This window comes from Pan troglodytes, chromosome 3, assembly GCF_028858775.2.
Source record: "Pan troglodytes isolate AG18354 chromosome 3, NHGRI_mPanTro3-v2.0_pri, whole genome shotgun sequence".
Classification (NCBI taxonomy): Eukaryota; Metazoa; Chordata; class Mammalia; order Primates; family Hominidae; genus Pan; species Pan troglodytes.
Genome location: NC_072401.2, coordinates 142,091,290 through 142,112,375, shown reverse-complemented (window position 1 = coordinate 142,112,375; position 21,086 = coordinate 142,091,290). Strand labels below are relative to the sequence as shown.

Sequence of the window (21,086 nt, the reverse complement as noted above, 5' to 3'; positions counted from 1 at the left end):
CTCAAAAGAAAATGTGGACCTATAAGTTAGTTCTCACCCGTTGTTAATGGAACCTCAGTTATAACATTAGCAAGTTTTGAGATTGTTTTGTTGTTATTGAGACAAGGTCTGGCCCTATCACCTAGGCTGGAGTGCAGTGGTGCCATCTCGGCTCACTCCAACCTCTACCTCCCAGGCTCAAGCCATCCTTCCAGCTCAGCCTCCTGAGTAGCTGGTACTGCAGGTGTGCACCACTACACCTGGCTAATTTTTGTCTTTTTTGTGGAGACGGGGTTTCACCATGTTGGCCAGGCTTATCTGATGAGCTCAAGTGATCTGCCTGCCTTGGCCTCCCAAAGTGCTGGGATTATAGGCGTGAGCCACTGTGCCTAGCCAGGTTTTGCTGATTTTAAAACGTGTTTTTTCTATCCTCTTCATCTTCCTCTTTCTCTTATCAACAATGCTAGGAATAATAAAAACTACCATACTAATTGTTTTACCTATGTTGTGCATAAAATTCTTATACCATTCCAAAGAGGTAGGAATTATTTTCCCTATATTGCTGATGAAGAAGATGAGGGCCATCAGTTTTTATAAAATTTATATGAAATCTGGGACTTGCTATGTGTCCCACTTGCTACATGTGGCTATGAAACTGTGCCCTTTCTACAATGTCCAGGTGTCAAAAGCATGTCTCCTTTATAGAGGCTGAACTTTACATTATTGGTGTATATATAAAGAAAATAGAGGCCAGGCATGGTGGCTCACTCCTGTAATCCCAGCACTTTGGGAGGCCAAGGCGGGTGGATCACCAGAGGTCAGGAGTTGGAAGCCAACCTGGCCAACGTGGCAAAACCCCGTCTCTACTAAAAAGACAAAAAAATCAGCCAGGCATGGTGATGGGCGCCTGTAATCCCAGCTACTCGGGAGGCTGAGGCAAGAGAATCGATTGAACCTGGGAGGCAGAGATTGCAGTGAGCCAAGATCTCGCCATTGCACTCCAGGTTGGGCAACAAGAGAGAAACTCCATCTCAAAAAAAGAAAAAGTAAAAGAAAATACTCTAGAGCAGAATTACAAATTCACATGACTGTGGCATCGCTCATCAAGGCACTTAACAATGGGGTAGGGAGTGAAGGTGGTAGGAAAGGGTGGGCTTCTGGAACTAGACAGCTGGAGCCTGCTAGAGTTGACAGTCTCTTTACCACCTGAGGCAAGGAACCATTGCTGCCAGAACTTTTAATTTTTCAAGAGAAGTTGGAACTCTTTGTTTTATTTGAAGATTACTGTTTTTTATAATACTCCCTGGGCCAAACAATATTCATCATGGACTTTCTAGCCTACTGGCTGCCTGTTCATGATTTCTGCTTTACAGCAACTTTCAAAATAAATTCTAGGTAAAAATATAGTGATACTGGGCACTGTGCTTAGAGTTATTTTTTGTAATTTAATCAGCAGCATGTTCACACAACAGCTAATAGTTTACATGGAATATTGAAACTAAATGTTTTTTGTAATTTCCATATTTATGTGACAACTGTTTCTCTAGCCCTTTCTGGTAGACAAAAGATCTCAAAAGACATGGCACCTAAAGAAGCATAAAACATTAAATGATATATTTTTACGTAAAATATAAATACTGTATTCAAATATAAAATATGGGCCCACTTCTGGCAGAGTTATGAGGGTGTTCCCTGATGGGAATATAGTCATGGCTTGAGACTCTTTAGAGATCAGAGTACCCTAGAAAGGGCCACCCATTCAATGAACATGGGACTCCACCAGAGTTTTCTTCCCTGAATTCATATCCTTGTTTCTTCTTATCATCTCCTGCCTCCTCTGCCCCCCTCACCCTCCTCTTCTGCCCTCCTGAACATCTACTCCCCACCTAACACATAAGTACACAGGTGCAGACAGACGCCACCCCCATAGAAGTCAAGGGGGAGCGTGTGGGGCTGCTCCTTCGAAGCTCCCTGTGTGTGAGAATCCCTCTCTTGTCTCTTGGGCTCTGCCTCCTGTAATGTTAGGCTTTTCTATACCTAAAGCCTCACATTCCATCAATTTCTCCTCTCTCTCACCCAGTCATCCAAGGCAAAGCTTCATTTACTATCTTAAGTATTTGGAGTTTTTTCTGATCAAGGAATGTCTCAGGTGTCACTGATGCTCAGCCTTCTGCTAACAGTAGTGAACCCCATTCTGCATACTGGGAAAATAACCCCACAAATTCAGGAACACCGAAGAGGCATTTTGAGCATAATTTGATGACCTAGTTTTATTTTAAAATAGAAATAAGCCATAGACTTTGCATATTAGAACCAATGCCTTCTTTTTATTTCAGTAAATTCCCCTGTGGTGGGCAGACTCATTGACATCATTCTGTGGCCCTCTGGCCTACATTGAGCTTTGTTGTTGCTTTGCTGGGTGTTTTTTAAGCTGTAGCATTTAAATATTTCAAGTTCTCTTTGGAGGATTTAGAAAGGAAAGGCTGATTGAACTTGATTGAGCTTGACCTTGTGGTCAGTCTCTTTTAAAAATCTGTATCTGTTCTTCATCCATCCTTGTCTTCCCGGTAACACAGGGTAAGCTTTGAAGGATAAAGTAAATCACAGAAACACTGCCCAGCCTGGGCAGGGGAACTCTTGTTCCGCTCAGGAATGATGGTGGGGTGGGAGGAGCCAGAGAACATAAACTTGAGACAGACTCATCTCCACCTCATTGCTTTATCTGAGCTACTTGCTCCTTGTTCTAAGTCTGGGGGAGAGAAAGGGAACATCTGCAGGCAGGATGGGGGAAGGTGGTATGAAATGAAGGGCCACACACCTGTTTGTTGGTTGGTATCAGTACCCACAGGGGCAAAGCAACAAAAAGAAGTACCGTCTGCTTTGAAAATTGCCTTTCTGGCCAGGTGCCATGGCTCACATCTATAATCTCAGCACTTTGGGAGGCCAAGGCGGGCAGACCACTTAAGCTCAGGAGTTTGAGACATGTCTGGGCAACATAGGGAGACTCCATCTCTACAAAAAATACAACAATTAGCCAGGCGTAGTGGCACATGCCTGTAGTCCCAGCTACTTGGGAGGCTGAGGTGGGAGGATCATCTGAGCCTAGGAGGTTGAGGCTGCAGTGAGCCATGATCATGCCACTGCACTCCGTCTTGGACACTAGAGTAAGACCCTGTCTCAAAAAAAAAAAAAAAAAAAAAAAAAAAAAAAAAAACTGCCTTTCTGCTCATAAAGATGTTAGAAATTAAACTGAAAAATTAGAAACAGGCCACAGAAACATTCAGATAAGAATTGAGTTGGATTACATCAAAACAAAATTTTTAAAATAGTTGAGTTGGATAAGAGATATAAACAAAGATGGATAATTGTGTTTATTGTTTAAGGAAGGGAAATTTTAGAAAATTAAAATAATTGTAGGCTCCCTCACCTCCAGCACAAATTCTGTTTGCTGGAACAAGTATTATTGTGATATTAGTGAACTAGCACTTCTCAAGGAACTGGAATATGTGGTGCCTGAGAGAAGGTATTATATCCACACCTGTGTCTTTGTTTTGGGTAATGGGAAGTGTTGGCTGCAGCATTTACTGAGCCAAGTTTTGTTTGTCCTATTTTTAGCATTTAATTCTGGCAGAGCCCCTCCCAAAGTCGGGGGAGGGAGAGACCCCCCCCAAAGTCGGGGGAGGGAGAGACCCCCATGTCATTCTAATTGTTCACATTCCTTTACAAATCCTCCAGAAATAACCAAGCAGGAACTTGGAGTCCACGGTTTACATTTAGGTTGGGACCATTTGCTCCAGAGGGAAGGGCCACTGTGTTCTGTCTCTGGCAAGTTGCAGAGTCCTGGCTGAGGAAGGGGCCCTGCCTAACAAATAGCAGAATCCATTTCTAGTTGATATTAATTAGATCTAAGACACACGGGGCTCTTTGAATGTCAGGCTTGTGAGGAAATAGCTCTTTTGCTTGGCACCCTGCAAAAGATTACAAAGCCAATGTTTAATATTAGTTACTATTATTGGAACTTTATCTCCAACACAGTTTTACAAGGACAGCTTTGGGGTCTCATTTTATAGAGGAAGAAACAGGGTCAGAAGACTCAACTGAGTTGCCCACTCACATAGGTAATTAGTCAAAGAACAATAATTTGAATCAAATTTTGTCTAGCTCCAAAATTTATGTTCTTTTCAACCCAGAGACAAGGAAGAACTTACTGCCTATGATAGAATGGTAGTTGGTGGAGTTACAGAGCTATTTATCTGAGCCTCAGACCACTTGCAGCTCAGCCACTGTGGAATTCTGGGGGACTTAATTAACCTCTCCAAGCCTTGGTTTGCCCATTCGTAAAACAGAGGTAGCAGTCTAGACTCACTAAAGTTATTGTAAGGTGCAAATGAGATGGCATGTTAATGTCCCTAACAATTGTAGGTACAATAAAACTGTCTTTCCTTCTGTCTCACAGCTAGTGTTTTTTATTGATCACAGGCATCCTATGGCCCAGTTTGAAGTAATAAATCCAGTTCTTCATCAGTAGGCATGTAATTTGCAATGGATGCTCACTGCTTTTCTGTTTGGGTCAAAAGACTTACCTTCCTTGAAAGTTTTTCTTTCCTAGCCAAAGATAAAACCCCATAGTGAATTAAATATGATTGCTTTTCATCATTAATGGCAGCCCCTACTAACTCTTGAATTCCAGCTTTTCAGTGCAAATAAATATTGCATCTTCATTGTTGAGAAGAATCTGATTCCACCTTTGGAAGGCACTTCCTTGGAGATAAGAAGTTTCTTCCATAAATCCTGCTTTTGTAAGGTTGAGACCCACTCACCACATTGCTGGTGGAACCTGGACTGGGCAGATTCAGAGATGTCAGTGTACTCTTTTGCTCTGATTATCTGAAAGGAATGCCTGGGTCATTCCTTTCAATTCCCTGGATTAGTCCTTCCAAAACAGAAAGTAAAAGGTACTAGAAAGGCATAGTCTTTTTTGCTGTAAACTCCAACTTAGGAAATAGGATAGTTTAGAGTCCACTACACAGACTGATCTATAGAGTGGTGCTATTTATAGGGATGTCAGAAAAAAATACAGGATTAATTAATATTGATTGGGATATACTTATAGTAAAAAAGTATTCATTGTTTTCCTGAAATTCAAATTTAACTGGGCATCCTGTATTTCCTATGCTTTTATTCGTTGAATCTGGCATCCCTAGCCAGTTATTGGGTGCCTACTGTGCTGCGCAGCAAGTCAGAAAGGTAAGGTGCTAGGGAGTTTCCCTGGGATGGAGCTAAGAGCACGAGTTCTCAAATCAGACGACCTGGGTTTGAACTTAGCTTTGCTGCTTACCAGCTGTGTAGACTTGGGCAAGTTAATGATTTTGGCTAAACTACGATTTCTTTGTCTCTGAAATGGGGATAGGAAGAGCACTTACTTCCTGGAATGATCATGAGGACCCCCTAAGTTCAGCAAATATTTGTTGAGCACTTATATGTGAATCAGCACTGTCCTCGGCTCATGTCCTGGTCACACAGTCTCTGCCATAGAGTAAGTGGTGATAGATTTACTAAGCAAAAACAAACCAACCAACAAACAAAAACAAATGCAAAGTGGTGCTAAATTCAAGTAAGAAGGAACATGGCACAGTGAGGGGTGGGGACATACTGTTTCTCTGAGCGTTTATTGTTCTGGTGAGATGACAATTAGCAGAGACACAGATGCCATGGAGGACTGAATACAGTGCTGTCTGAGAGAAGCACAGAGGGGGCAGCCAGCAGCTGGCGCTCAGGCCGTGGCTGGCAGGGAGCCTGCATGATGCACTTGGGGGACATGAAGAGGCCACTAGAACTAATGAGTAAGAAGAGGTTGGTGGTGGCTGGTCAGAGAGGGCATTGTGAAAGGTGGAAAGAGCATGAAGGGCTTAGAGGCCTTGGAATTTTATCCCAAGAGAGGATGAAAAATCACTGGAATTTTAAACAAAGGAAGAGTGTTGTCTGACTCTGGTTTTAGAACCATTCTTACTACTGGGGGAAGATAATGATGCATGCCTGGAGGAAGCACGGAGATGTATATAGAGGCTCTTGCAAGAGAGGATAGTGGCTTAGGGGTAGTTAAAAGTGGAGGTGATAGCAGTGGGCAGGGGCCGGCAGCTGAAGCGGGACCCAGAGAGGCCGGAGAGTGCCAAGGCACTTGGATGCGCGGGCTCTGGTGCCCAGGGTGAGGCAGAAGTGCGACACCCGCCTGTGGGCATTGCAGAAGGATAGTGGCGGCAGTGGCTGGCTGGGGCCTGGGCTGGCAGACCAGGAGCGCCCTCTGTCACTGAGTAATGTGAAAGAGCACAGCCAAGCAGATGAGGACTGTGTGGACACCGGGCCAGACACCAGGAGTAATGGCTGCTGGGGGCCTGGCTGGACTGAGATCAGGAGAAGCTGCTCAGAGAGAGTAAGGAGCTGGCTGACCTGGCCCACGTGCACCCTACCAGCTGTGCTCCTAAAGGCCTGAACCTCAACCTCCTGGTGACCTGGGGCCCAGTGCTGGCAGGCTCCGGTTGCTGGTCTGTGGACCCCGCAACCCATCTGGCCACGCACCCCTGGTTGTCCCGCTCGGGCAGCATGTCCATGTGGCTTGCCGGACACCCCTAGGGCTTGGGACCCCCATCTCTGCACTAGGGCATGGCCCCTGCATTCCCATCCAGCCTGGGGGCTCCCTGCTGTCGCCCTACCAGTTTGTCAGGGACTCCCAGTCGGGCCAGCTGTTGGTCATTCCCAGAGATCACCTGCCTCACTTTGCCGAGCTGATGGAGCGGGCCACCGTGCTGCCCCTTTGCCCCGCCCTGTACTCTCCAGGCCGCAGCCCCCTGCACCAGGCCCAGCAGTTGCAGCTCTTTTCGCTGCAGCACTTCCTGCAGCCGCAGGAGTTCCTGTACCTGCAGCAGCGGGCGGCCCAGGCCCTGGAACTGCAAAGAAGCACCCAGCTGGAGCGGCTGAAGGCGCAGAGGAGTACCAGGCAGAGATGGAGGAGAAGTGGAGCAACTGGGGCCTGGGAGCCGCGGGCAAGGCTGGCCTGGCCACCGCTTGCCCTGGGATGCTGCTGCGAAAGCCCCCCGCCTGGCTGCCGGCCCTGCGAGCATCTATGGCAAGGCCGTGAGCCCGCCGCCATCGCCCCTCGCGTCCCCTGTGGCCGCCCTGAAGGCCAAGGTCATCCCAGCCGCTGGAGGACGTGTCCAAGGCGCCTGCCTACACCTACCCTGCTACCCCTAGCTCCCACCCCACCAGCCCGCCTCCCCCCTCCCTGCTGTCCACCCCGGGTATCACCCGCAAGGAAGAGACCCCCGACAACGTGGTCGAGAAGAAGGACTTGGAGTTGGATAAGGAAGCCCCCAGCACTTTCCAGGCCTTGTTCTCAGATATGCCGCCCAGGTATCCGTTCCAAGCCCTGCCACCGCACTACGGGAGGCCCTACCCTTTCCTGGGGCAGCCCACAGTGGCCGCCGATGCGGATGGCCTGGCCCCTGATGTGCTGCTCCCAGCTGATGGGACCAAGCGCCTGACACTCTCGCCCGAAGACAAGCTCATCCTCCTGTCCCCCTCCAAGATCCCAGAGCCGCTGCGGGAGGACCCGGAGGAAGAGCCGCTGGCCGAACGGGAGGCGAAGGTGGCGGTGGAGGATGTGGACGAGCGCCCTGCAGAGCTGCCGCCTCTGGAGTTGCCGCTGCCACTGCCCGCCATGGAAACCATGGCTACCCCGAGCCCTGCAGGCGGATGCAGAGGTGGCCCGTTGGAGGCCCAGGCGCTGAGTGCCACCGGGCAGGGCTGCACCGAGCCCTCCGAGTGCCCAGACTTTGCGGAGGGGCCTGCAGCACTCGTGGATTCCCCGGGCCGGACAGAACCCTGCACGGCCGCATTGGACCTGGGGGTGCAGCTGACACCCGAGACGCTAGTGGAGGCCAAGGAGGAGCCGGTGGAGGTGCCTGTGGCGGTTCCTGCGGCAGAGGCAGCGCCGGAGGAAGGCCTGGCCTAGGCGGCCCCGAGCGAGCCCCAGCCCAGCCTAGAAATGTCAGACTGTGACGTGCCCGCCGGGAAGGGAGAGTGCCCGAGACTGGAGCCCCGGGAGGCCGTGCCTGTGCCCGGCAGCACCTGCTACCTGGAAGAGGCAAGCTCTGAGCAGTTCCTGCCCGGCCTGGAAGACCCACTGGCTGGCATGAACACCCTGGAGGCGGCCATGGAGCTGCCCCAGGCCAGGCCTCTGCCCTCCCCAGGTGCTACTGGAGTCCAGGCCTTGGAGAAGCTGGAAGCTGCCGAGAGCCTTGTCTTGGAGCAGAGCTTTCTGCACGGCATCACCCTGCTGAGCGAGATCGCAGAGCTGGAGCTGGAGAGGGAGGAGCAAGAAGGTGGGAGGTGCGGAGCGGACCCTGGTGGCGCGGCCCTCACTGGAGAGCCTGCTGGCAGCCGGCAGCCACATGCTGAGGGAGGTGCTGGATGGGCCCGTGGTGGGACCCGCTCAAGAACCTGCGGCTCCCACGGGAGCTGAAGCCCACAATAAGTACAGCTGGATGCGCAAGAAGGAGGAGCGGATGTACCCCATGAAGTCCTCCGTGGAGGACATGGACGTCCTGGAACTGGACTTCAGAATGTGGCGGGCCGAGGTCCAGCACCAGTACAAGGAGAAGCAGCATGAGCTGGTGAAGCTGCAGCGGCGCCGGGACTCCGAGGACAGGCACGAGGAGTCCCATGGAAGCTTGGCACGCAGGCCGTGGAAACAGACCCACGCCCCCGAGCGCCCTGTCGCCCGCCCCCAAGAGGGGGAAGAACTGCAACAGTAGCGGAAAGCTGAGCAGCAAATCTCTGCCGACATCAGATGACTATGAGCTGGGAGCAGGAATAAGGAAGAGACACAAAGGGCCCAAGGAGGAACACAATGCCCTCAGTGGAACAGGGAAAGCCAGGGAGAGGAACCAGACTTGGGATGAACACGAGGCTTCGTCTAACTTCATAAGTCAGCTGAAGATTAAGAAGAAGAAGATGGCCAGCGACCAGGAGCAGTTGGCAAGCAAGCTCGACAAAGGCCCTCTCCCTCGCCAAGCAGGACAAGTTGAAGTCACCCTTCAAGTTTTCAGACAGTGCTGGAGGGAAATCAAAAACTGGCAGGGGCTGCAGCAAGTACTTAACTCCTTATGACAGCCTGCTGGACAAGGACAGGAAGGTGCTGGCCAAAGGCCTCCGGCCTGTCTCTGAAATCTTCCAGAGAAGGTAAACACAAAAGGGCCGCCAAAGCCAGGAAGATAGGGGTGGGGTTCAAGGCCAGAGGCCAGCCCAAGTCGGCCCATTCCGCGTTTGCCTCCGAAGTGAGCAGCTACTCTTACAATACAGACTCAGAGGAAGACGAAGAATTCCTGAAGGAGAGTGGCCCGCCCAAGGCCCCTCCGGCTAGCTCCAAACTGATGCCTTCCCTCCTGTGTGGCATGGTGGCAAAGGACAGCAAGGCAGCTGGCGGCCCCTAGCTGACCAAGAGGGCCTGGCACACACCCCCTCCTCCGCCCCCTCCCGGACTCTGAAACCTAAGCCAGCCACCAGCAGGAAGCAGTGGTTTTGTTTGCTGCTTCGAGAGGCTAAGGTGCATTCCTCCTTCAGCGACTCTTCGGAGGATTCATTTGACTAAGGTTACTATCTCCAAACACAAAATACTTTCTGTGTTTCCTAGCGAGAGAGTGCCTGCGAGTGAGCGAGAAGGAAGCGAGTGGGCGCACGGGAGAGATGGTGGGTGAGGAGGCCCGTGCGGATGGCCGCAGGAAGGCCGCCATCTGGGTTCTTGGCAGTGTAGCCTGCTGTATCGGCCAAATTATTTTTGTTTTTGCTTTGATTTGTACTGTATCGTTGTGATAATATCGCCGGCTAGCTCTTTTTGAGCTGTTATATGGACTGCTTGTGAGTCTGCATTTTTCTCCACTTTCCTTCCTCTCCGCCCTCCTCCCCCTACCCCGAGTTCCTCCCCACCCCCATACTCACCTTTTCTGCCCACCCAGAGACCCCAGGCTGGGGTCGGGCTCTCTTTGGGCACGGGCCCAGTGGGGGCTTCCCGAGAAACATTTTATAAATGGAATTCTGTCATGTGGGCGTGTGACTTGATGTTTGTACTGCGATTTTGATAATACCAAACTTTATTAAACATACTGAGTTCATTTTTAACAACAACAATAAAACAAAAAGTGGAGGTGATAAAAATGGTTGCAAATTCCTGGGAAGTAGGTATTGATAAAGAGGTCAAAGGCTCACAAAGGCACTCTTTTTAAAGCCTCTGTTTTAATACACTCATGTAACTGTTTACTCAGATCAAAAGATAGAACATACTAGCAACCTGGAAGTGCCCCTTGTGCCCCTTTCATATCACTGTCCATCCAACCATGGTTAATAAATCTCCAGACTTCTAAAAGCGTAGATTATCTTTGATTTCTTTTGAACTTGATACAAATGGAATCTCATGGAATATGCTCTTTTGCTTCTGTTTTCTTTTTTTTTTTTTTGCTTAGTATTATGATTGTAAGATTTAAATATATTGTTCTTTTTATTGCTGCAAAATAGTGGATTATGTGATGATATTGCCATTTCTTTATCCATTCTGTGCATGAGCATTTGAGTGGATACTGACTTTTGGTTAATAGTGTCACTATTAATATTCTAGCATATGTCTTTTGGTAAAGTAAAATAAATCTATATATATATAGCATATATGTATATACACACACACATATATATATGCTTCTTGGGGGGGTTATATACTTAGTAGTGGAATATGAGAATCATAAGAATGTTCAGTCAGTAGATACTGCCAGACAGATTTCCAGAACAGTTGTAGCAACTGATACTCCAACCAGCAGTATATAAGAGTTTTGGTTGCACTATATCTTTACCAACACTCGATGCTGTTTGTCAGCTTTTTCTTTATCCTTTAAATATGCGAAAGGAAAACAAAATCTCAGGACCCCAAACTCAGTTTGCCAAAGGGAAAAGTTATGCTTGGAAATTGAGTCTTGCAAAAAGCTGCCTTTCCTTTTGTTCCTAGACAGATAGCTGCAAGACAGAAGGCCTCCTGTCTCCCAAGGGGGCCTCCCTCACCCTGACAATGTAAATTAACAGCTCTTCACAGGTACAAGACCACAGAAGACTAGAAATCACCCCCACCTACTCTCCCCCCACCCCACCACCCTAAGATAAGGTCATATTTGTCATCTTCCTCTACTGTTTGTTTATTTTATCTTATGTAAAGTGCAGATTTACTGAGCGCCAGACAAATACAGAGTTGACTGTTCCCTCTTCCCCACCTTTTCACACAACATGTGATACCCTCCCTCTTTTTTTCCCTTTCCCCTTTCTTCCCCCTCTTGCCCCTTTTCCCCTTTAAATATTGAAGTCCTAAAAACCTTCCCTAGAAAAAGTGCAAGCCACATAGCCTACTGTGACTTGCATCTCTTTCCCAGGCATTTCCTCAACCTTGGCAAAATAAACCTCTAAACTGATTGAGACCTGTCTCAGATACTTTTTTGGTTTCCAAATATATTTAACTATTGCAGTCACTGCTTCCATGGGTTAAGCTTCATACTTTAACCAGGGTTTCTTTGTCTTTCTTTTGCATCCTTAAGATATATAAAATCTTACAAATTCTTTCTCTGCCTTCAGATAGAAAGACTGGTTTGGCTTTTGACAACAAACATTTAGGGGGTACGAAGGAGCTTGAAGAGATGGCTAGCTCACAGTGTCTGCCATCAGGAGACACATAGCATGCATTTCTGGGCCAGATGGACAAATGCTCTTGAACCTACTGGTCAGGAGCAGGGAGCCTCACACAGGGTTGGAGGTTTCTTCCAATCTTCTAGTCTAATTGTTAGCCTTAGACCTTTCTGCTAGTTGAGAAGATTCTTTCTTTGAAGCATTTGTTCATACACAAGTAGCCTTATTTAGCCCTTCCTGACAAACTTGATGACTTAAGGAAAATACATTTGACTCTGAAATTTAATTCAACTGCTGAGCTGCCTGAGAATTTCCAGATATTTATTTCTGATTGCTCGGTGGCTTTAAAACAGTAACTAAAGGTGTACTGTAGGATGCCCGTCATATGAGAAGTCATTTCTTTCATGTGTCAAGAGTGTGTTGCAGGCATTCTGCAGACAGGACATTGTGTGCTATAAGAGATTTTTTCAGAGACACCAATATTGCTCCTTTACAGAAATTCGGAACTATCCGGGCAGATTTGATTGAACAGATGAGATTCAAACAGAGACTGAAAGTGATCCAGACGCTGGAGGATACTACGAAACGCAACGTGGTAAGTCCTTTAAGAAGTAGCAGGCAACCTTTGTCGTCTTCCTTCTTCACAATCCTGCTGGCTGTGGATTCCTGCCTGACAGAACTGAAAACAATTTGAAAGGGAAAAATTAGGGATTTTCCCAGCATGCCACTTTTTGAGTTTGTGAAATTCATTTTGCTTAATATTTTTATAGGTACGAACCATTGTGACAGAAACTTCCTTTACCATTGATGAGCTGGAAGAACTTTATGCTCTTTTCAAGGTGAGTTGCAAAGTAAATTCATGCCCATTCAAAGGAGTAAAGGAGTTCACCTTAATAATTCAGTTAGTTCTTGATTTTTCTGTTAAATTAAGGGATAATATAAATAGGAAGCTAGAGCTGAGAGTACAAAACTCGAGTACTTAATATGAAAATAAACATTCTTATAACCAATTTAAGTTGATGTTTTAGTTACCTTGCACTCCATATAATATTCTAGTTGTTTACTTGAACCTAAAAAAATAGGTTATTGCTTCATAATACTTATTAAAAACAATGGTGATCAAGTTTAAGTTCTGCTTGAATTATTGCAAATTGTGATTGCCTATGTTAAGCTATAAAAACACCCTTATGTAGTTAGAATAAAGTTGTTTAAGTGCCCAAGGAAAAGCATAATTGGTTAAATTTCTGTGATTTTCCTTTCCTAATTCAGCCCCTACCAATCTTTATTTTTTTATTTTTATTCTTTTTTGAGACGGAGTCTTGCTCTCACTCTGTTGCCCAGATACAGCTGGGATTACGGGCGCACACCACCACACCCAGCTAACTTTTATATTTTTCTTTTTTCTTTTTTTTTTTTTAGTAGAGATGAGGTTTCACCATGTTGGCCAGGCTGGTCTTGAACTCCTGAACTCTGCCTCGACCTCCCAAAGTGCTGGGATTACAGGTGTGAGCCACCACACCTGGCCCCAATCTTGATTCTTAATAAGAAAGTATTATGGTCATAAATAAAGCAAAGTACAATTTTTTCGTTTGGAAAAAAATATTTTTGTCATAGGTATCATCAGCATCAGAGGTTAAAATGTGATAATCAACAGGAAAAAAAGTTTAAAATATGCCTTTTATGCAGGTGCCAATTTCATCACAATTCCTAATTACCATCAGAACTAAATTTGGCTGTTTTGAGAATTGCAAAGATAGTACAGGAGGAAATAGAAACGAACATAAAAACTAGAACACTGGTATTCTACATCTTACGGTCAGAAAATGTGGTTGCTTAGGACTGCCCTTGCTGATGTTGTCCACTGCCTGTTCGCCACTGGAGGGCACCACTGTTTTATTTATGTTGGTGTCACTAGTGCCTGGTAAAGTGCACTAGTACTAATACTAGAGTCTCTGCCTTTGTAGGTGTTCCAAACATGTGTGTTGAATTAATAGATAAATTAGTGATTAGTTCTCAATATAACACAGTCCCTGCATTCTTCTGATGAGGAAACCGAAGCCCAGAAAGATGGAAGCACTCCGGGTGTCCAGGCTGGTTGGTGGTGCGCTTGGTGCAGCATCAGCATTATCAACAGAGTGGACAGCGGCGCCCCTGCCAGCCTGCATCCGGCACTTGAGGGTGCAGTCTCTGTGGTGTGCCAGCTCATGAATATTTTATTCGTACATGTTAAGCACCTGTAGCTAATTGTTCCACATAGTGTAAGTTGGAGATCCGTAAGGCAGGAGAAAACAATGATGCAATTCAGATCAGGTTTTTAAGGGATGCTGAGGACCAGAAGAAATGTTCTCAGGGCATGGGGGCAGGGCCAGGATTCTGGGGGGAGCTAAACGAAGTGGAAGTAGCAGCTGGAGGCAGCAAGAGCATGGACAGGTAAGAGAAAGGACTGTGACAGCGGACAGAGGAGGCCGACTCGGGGAAAGCAAAAGGAGGAGGACCAGGGCTGGCTGTACAGAAGTCCTGGATCTGGAAGTCATTGAAATCACATCTTTTTTTTTTTTTTTTCTTCTTTGAGACGGAGTCTCGTTCTGTCACCCAGGCTGGACTGCAATGACACAATCTCAGCTCACTGTAGCCTCTGCCTCCCGGGTTCAAGCGATTCTCCTGCCTCAGGCTCCCGAGTAGCTGGGAGTACAGGTGCCTGCCACCATGCCCGGCTAATTTTTGTATTTTTAGTAGAGGTGGGGTTTCACCATATTGGCCAGGCTGGTCTCGAACTCCTGACCTTGTGATCTGCCTGCCTTGGTCTCCCAAAGTGCTGGGATTACAGGCATGAGCCACTACGCCCGGCTGAAGCCACATCTTAACCTGGGCACTGCTGCGCTCTCTGGTCTGTGTACCTTCAGATAACAGCCGTGTCATTTGAACCCTGAGAATATGCTGAGGAAAGCACTTTTCTTATACTCAAAACCCTGCCCTAAGGGTGTGTTGACAACACAGGTTCCTCAGCTCTATTGAGGACCCAGAAGAACCTGAGACTCGGTTGGTGTTAGGTGGGACAGAGTCTCTTCTACTAAAGAATCCAATATAAAACTTCAGTTATGGACACTTCGTGGAATCATTGTAACACTTCAATTGGCTCTCATTCATCTTCTCAAACTTATTGAGTCATCACTATGTGTTAGTCACCCTGCCAGACTTCTTAGTACTTTAAAAAGCCAATTTCTAGAGCCAGGTGCAGTAGCTCACATCTGTAATCCCAGGTACTTGGGAAGCTGAGGTGGGAGGGTGGAGTGCTGGAGCCCAGGAGTTCTAGACCAGCCTGGGCAACATAGCAAGACCCATCACTAAAAAATATATTTTTTTTACATTAGCCAGGCATGGTAGCATATATTTGTAGCCCAGAGGCTGACGTAGGAGGGTCGTTTGAGCCCAGGAGGTCGAGACTGCAGTGAGCCAGGATCACACCACTGCACTCCAGCCTGGGCAACAGAGTGAGACCCTGTCTCTTAAATTTTTTTTTAAGAAAGTCGATTTCTGGGTATTTTTCTGGAGATACAAAGGAATGATGTAGTCCTCCTCCCAAGGAGCTTACTGCACAGACTTTTGGATAGAACTTGAGGAGAAAAGGTTAAAGAATGCACCTTAAGGCAGATTTCATGGAAAATGTGGTTCAGGGGCCCTTTGCCCTGGTTTCTCTTGAACTCTTTCCAAATTAGCCCTTCTGTTTCAATCTCTGGGCCCCTAGTCCCCAAATGATGGTCTGTGGGCTCTCAGCAAGGAACAAGGGAGATGATCTGAAGGACATGTTTTATCCTAATGGTTGTGAGCACCATGAAAGTGCCTGCACCCATGTTCAGGCCAGGTTCAGAGCAACTTGGGGTGCTTAGGAGGAAATGCTTTGGGTAACCTTTGTCAACCGATGTAGCTCAGGATAAGGGGTTCCCTCCCGGAATATATCACCAACACCATGCTGCCCACAGAGGGCTGCTGGGCTCCACTCATGCTCGTTCAGAGTGCAGCTCAACCCAGCAGGCCACTCTGACCTCAGCTTCTGCCTCCCTGCCACTGACACACCCGCCTCCACCCTGCAGCCAGGAATGCAGTCCCAGGAATGCAGTCCCAAAGCCCGCGGAACTTTGACACAGTTACCTTTATTCTCTCAAGGTCACCTTGCAAAAAACCTAACTGGTTCTGCTCACCACCTCTCCTTCCTCCTCTCTTCCCTACTCCCACTCCTCTTTTTAGCTTTTTCACTACAATTCCCAATAAATAATTGTGAAAAGACATTGATCTTCTTTGCTCCTTTTCTAAGGGAGAGTAAAATAGAAATATAACATACTCACAATTGACTCTCCTCTTTTTCAGAAACCCTAGGGAAAAGAGAAGGATTTTCAAAAGTAATTTTTCTTTCTTCTTTTTTAGTTTTATTTTTTTAAGACAAGGTCTCACTCTGTCACCCAGGCTACAGTGCAGTGGCACCATCCCAGGTCACTGCAGACTTGACCTCTTGGGCTCAAGCTATCCTCCCACCTCAGCCTTCCAAGTAGCTGGGACTACAGGCATGTGCCACCATGCCCAGCTACTTTTTAAACTTTTTTTCGTAGAGACAGGGTCTCAGTATGTTGCCCAGGCTGTTCTCAAATTCCTGGGCTCAGGCGATCCTCCCGCCTGGCCTCCCGAAGTGCTGGGAATATAGGAATGAGCCACTGCACCTGGCCAAAGGAATGAGCCACTGCACCTGGCCAAAGGTGTTTTTTTTTTTTTCTATTACCATATTTATTCATGCTTATAGTGAAATATTCAGACAATACAATATGGAAAAAGTAAAAACGAAGTCCTCCTTTTTATGCTCCTCCTTTCTCCCCCACCTGCCACCCAGAGTTAACTATAAATGCCTGTGTGGGGTTGAGGGTGTTCTTTCAGAACTTTCTAGCGCATGCTTTTTTGTGTGGTCTTCCTAAAAGGAGTGGATATTTCTACCAGAGTCACCATGACCTCATGAATAAAGAGGCTGCCTTTTTTCCAAGGCCAGCAACAGGAAGCCCTTTGCTGGGTCTGGATCTCTATTCTGCTCGCCGGAGTGGTTCCTACGCTGATAATTTTTCTAGAGCTATTTACAGATGTGTGAAATTGGATGACCACACACTTGTAGGTTGAATACTGTGTGACTGTGATCTTATTTATGTGATTTTGGTGAGCAGGGAAGCAGGGGGTTATGTATGATACATGGGACATTAAAGCGGGAGTTAAGAAACACAAAATCTCATCATGATTCTGCTTTAACTAACTGGTTGGTTGACCTCATATGAGCCACATAAAGTCTGGATTTTACCATTGTCACCTAGAAAACAAGGCGGTCACATTACCTAAACTCCTATCTTTTTCAAGTAGCATTCTATTTAAGCTAAAAAATTTCTTTCTCTTTATGGGAGTTAGTTCTAAAATGTATGCGAGTGTGTAGGTAAGGGGGAAGAGAATGTGGTGGGGGAGAGTTCCCTTTCTTTCTTCACCTACACCCAGTAATTGAAGCAGACCTTCCAGATGTAAACTGCAGAAATGGTTGGCGTGGAGGCAGTGAAGGGCTGGTCAAGTGGAGGTGTATGTAGAACTAAGAGACCAAGGGGGCCCTGAGGCCACAGCCCTGCCCCAGGGGATGCACACAGATTCACCTAAAGCCCTTTCCAAACTGGAGGATGGGCGTTTTCTTTCTGGTATTTGCTGCAAAAGAGGGTCCCCAGTGATCATCCATTCTTTTTCAGGCAGAACATCTCACCAGCTGCTACTGGGGCGGGAGCAGCAACGCACTGGACCGACATGACCCCAGCCTGCCCTACCTGGAACAGTATCGCATTGACTTCGAGCAGTTCAAGGGAATGTTTGCTCTTCTCTTTCCTTGGGCATGTGGAACTCACTCTGACGTTCTGGCTTCCCGCTTGTTCCAGTTATTAGATGAAAATGGAGACTCTTTGATTAACTTCCGGGAGTTTGTCTCTGGGCTAAGTAAGGACGTGGTACTATTGCATGAGTTGGGATGGGATGATGGAGCTGTGCCTAGTGTTGCCCATGCTGCCCTCAGGGCTACAGAAGCACAAGGGGAGGTTTGCAAACTGATTATAAAATGTGTTTTTCATGAACATAGTATATGGATAAATCGTTGCCTCTACATCAGACAGCCCTCAACACTAGTTAAAAGTACATTATTAGAGAATTCAGAAGACAATGAAATGCCAACATAAACACTGAAACCACAGACGAGATAGTTTTACAAGAGACAAATGTTTGGGTTGGTGGATTACTACTATTTGACCAAAAAAATAGAATATTTTATTGAATATATTATATATAATTGCATAAAACATCTATTTCATAGTAAATTTTATATGTAATTTCATACTTTCATAAAACATTATGAAATGTTTTTAATAAAGGAGCATCACAGCAGCCCTGCGGCCTAAATGGAAGTCTTTTCTCTCCCTTTTGCTGGGAGGAGGAACCTTCCAGCAGGAGCAAGCCCAGCCTCACCCCACACCTCACCACAGCATGAGGGCAGCTACCTATCAGCTCCCTGTCTGGTTTGCTCACTGCCCTGCATATGACTGCCTTTTTGGACTCTTGTTCTTTTTATAACTGGGCACAAAAGCTTCATGGTAGTGGAGCCTGGCCCACTTGACGTAAGGTTGAGAGTATAGCAGGCATTATGCCAGAATGAGGTAAGAACAATTTTTTTTAAATTCTAATTGTGCTACTCTATGACCTTGGGCCATATGCTTTAAAAAGAAGTACCCAAGGAAAGAGAAAATGTCAGGCATAGAGCCAGCATTTCTAAAGAACATCTTTAATCTGTAAGAGTTATATCTAGAAGACATAAAGGCCAGAGGAAGCTGATGGTTTTTTAAAAAGGGAAGGGATGTATGTAGGTAAGGTCCGTTGAGGTTAAAACAAAAATTGTATAAAGCACTCATCTATACGCTTAAAAGAGGGAACATGGGAGAACTCGCATTTATTTAGAGTGCAGATACTGTTGTGATACTTTAGAACTTTTACTATATTAATCTAAACAACAGCTCTTAGGTGTAATAATGATAGTGATAACTGACATTTATACAGCATTTACTGCATGCCTGGCATTGCCCTAATGCTTTTTATGTGCACAATTCACATGCATTTAATTTGTCTAAGGGCATGCAAGTATAAAGTTTGTGTTTGATTCCACGTACTCAAGAGGCACAGTTTGTGCTGTTACTCTTATGCTTCGTTACCTACCTGCTTGCTACTATTATCTCCATATTTAGCTAAAGAAATAGAAGCTCAGAAAAGTTAAAGTAACTTGTTGGAACATTAGTTTTTAGCAAACCAATAAATATCTGTTATTGAACTGAAATGAGAGGCACAGCTAATACATGCTAGACCCAGGATTCAAACAACGGCTATCTGTCCTGAAAGCTTATCCTTTTCTCACTACTCTGTACTGAGGATAACAAAAGGGCATTTTTTAGGAAGAAGGAGGCACTATTAATTTTTAATTACACAAGTGATATATAAGTACAGTCTGCTTTTTTAAAAAGTGGCACAAATCAGATAACACTAAAGACCCCTTTAACGCTATGCTAATCTTCTTTACTTCCAGGGTAATTACTGCTTGTCATATAGGTATCCATCAAAAGAGATATTTTAAAAAAAAACCTTTGGGCAAAAATAAAGAGGAGAAAAAAGAGACGCGTTCTACATGTAGAAAGTGACAGAAATAAACAAAAATATTTAATTTACTTAAATTCAGTCAACTCCAGTAAGGAGAATACTTTTGAAAATCTTCAAGAAGCAAAAAGAGTCTTGAAGTCCAGCATAGAGAAAACACTGGAAAAGAATATTTAGACTTCAAAATGCAGTTGAGTTCCTGGGCAAAGTAAACTATACCCCAGATTAGTGGGAGAACTCTCAGATGTGGTTGCAGAGCTGTTGTCAGTTACATTGGTCAGTTATAGTTATGGAGATGGGAAAGTCAAGCAGAAATGAGAAATTCTGTCTGTGTTTAAAGAAACTAAAGAATGGGCCAGGCCCCGTGGCTCATGGCTGTAATCCCAGCACTTTGGGAGGCCGAGGTGGGTGGATCACTTGAGGTCGGGAGTTCAAGACCATCCTGGCCAACATGGTAAAACCCTGTCTCTACTAAAAATACAAAAATTAGCCAGGCGTGGTGGCAGGTCCCTATAATCCCAGCTACTCAGGAGGCTGAGATATGAGAATCACTTGAACCCAGGAGGCAGAGATTGCAGTGAGCAGACATCGTGCCACAGCACTCCAGCCTGGACGACAGAGTAAGACTCCATCTCAAAAAAAAAAAAGAAAAACTAAAAAATGAATTCTGAAAAACATGTATCAGTAATTTTATATCAATCCCCAGAGAGATCCCTCTAGAAATTACTAAACAGATAGATGGTCTTTGTGGAATTAGAAATTAGGGGTTTCAGGCTGAGGCAGGCAGATCACGGGGTCAGGAGATCAAGACCATCCTGGCTAACACGGTGAAACCCGTCTCTACTAAAAATACAAAAAATTAGCCGGGCGTACTGGTGGGCGCCTGTAGTCCCAGCTACTTGGGAGGCTGAGGCAGGAGAATCGCTTGAACCCGGGAGGCAGAGGTTGCAGTGAGCCGAGATCGTGCCACTGCACTCCAGCCTGGGCAACAGAGCAAGACTCCATCTCAAACAAACAAAGAAATGAGGGGTTTCTGTCAGAAGCCATGAATTAGCTGTATCTCTTTTTCCAACAGTGAGGCTGAAACTTAGAGTCTATAAACATAGCATAATGAGTTGTGATGCAGCCGGTCATTGGATAAATAATTCATTACCAATGGAAAAGGTGAAAGTATATGGAAATTGGTGATTGTGTAACTGGCTGAACACTGCACCCAAAAGTGTGATGGGCAATAAGTTCATTTCAACTGAGAGAGTATTCACTAGTACCCTTGGACCCAGTATTTGGGCTCTTTGCAGTTGCATCCTTATTTGCACGATAGAGTTAACCATCAAAACTAAATGAAACAATTCAAGTAAAGTTCTAGAAGGGTGTCTGGCTCAAAAAAATGTCGGTTATGATTGTCACTATGATTATTACTCATTCTCCCCTACCGGACTCAGCGGACACCTTGAACCATGAAGGCAGAGTACACTTACTGAATGGGTGGGGCCACATGAAGGTAGAAGAGATAGCCAAGGGTATGTTAGGTGACAAAAGTAGGTTTTTAAAAATTATGATAGGCAGAAATTATAACTGAACCCAGGTTTGGCTGCTCACCACTCGAAAAACAAACTCAAGAGACAAGAGTTTCTTGGGTGGGAAGAAAACCAGGTTTATTCTGAGAGCCAGCAAATCACGAAAATGGCAGACTAGCATCC

At 46.0% G+C, this 21,086-nt stretch overlaps 1 protein-coding gene and 1 pseudogene across 1 annotated transcript in view; both read left to right on the top strand.

Moving 5' to 3' along the window:
• TBC1D9 (TBC1 domain family member 9) overlaps window positions 1-21,086 on the top strand; it is a 136,232-nt gene that overhangs the window by 105,368 nt on the left and 9,778 nt on the right. The window contains exons 14-16 of the mRNA XM_001139147.7: window positions 12,188-12,286; window positions 12,462-12,530; window positions 17,451-17,691. Of these exons, the coding sequence (XP_001139147.3) occupies window positions 12,188-12,286; window positions 12,462-12,530; window positions 17,451-17,691 (409 nt within the window). The remainder of the gene's footprint in view (window positions 1-12,187; window positions 12,287-12,461; window positions 12,531-17,450; window positions 17,692-21,086) is intronic.
• LOC104006220 (trinucleotide repeat-containing gene 18 protein-like) lies at window positions 5,923-9,626 on the top strand (annotated as a pseudogene).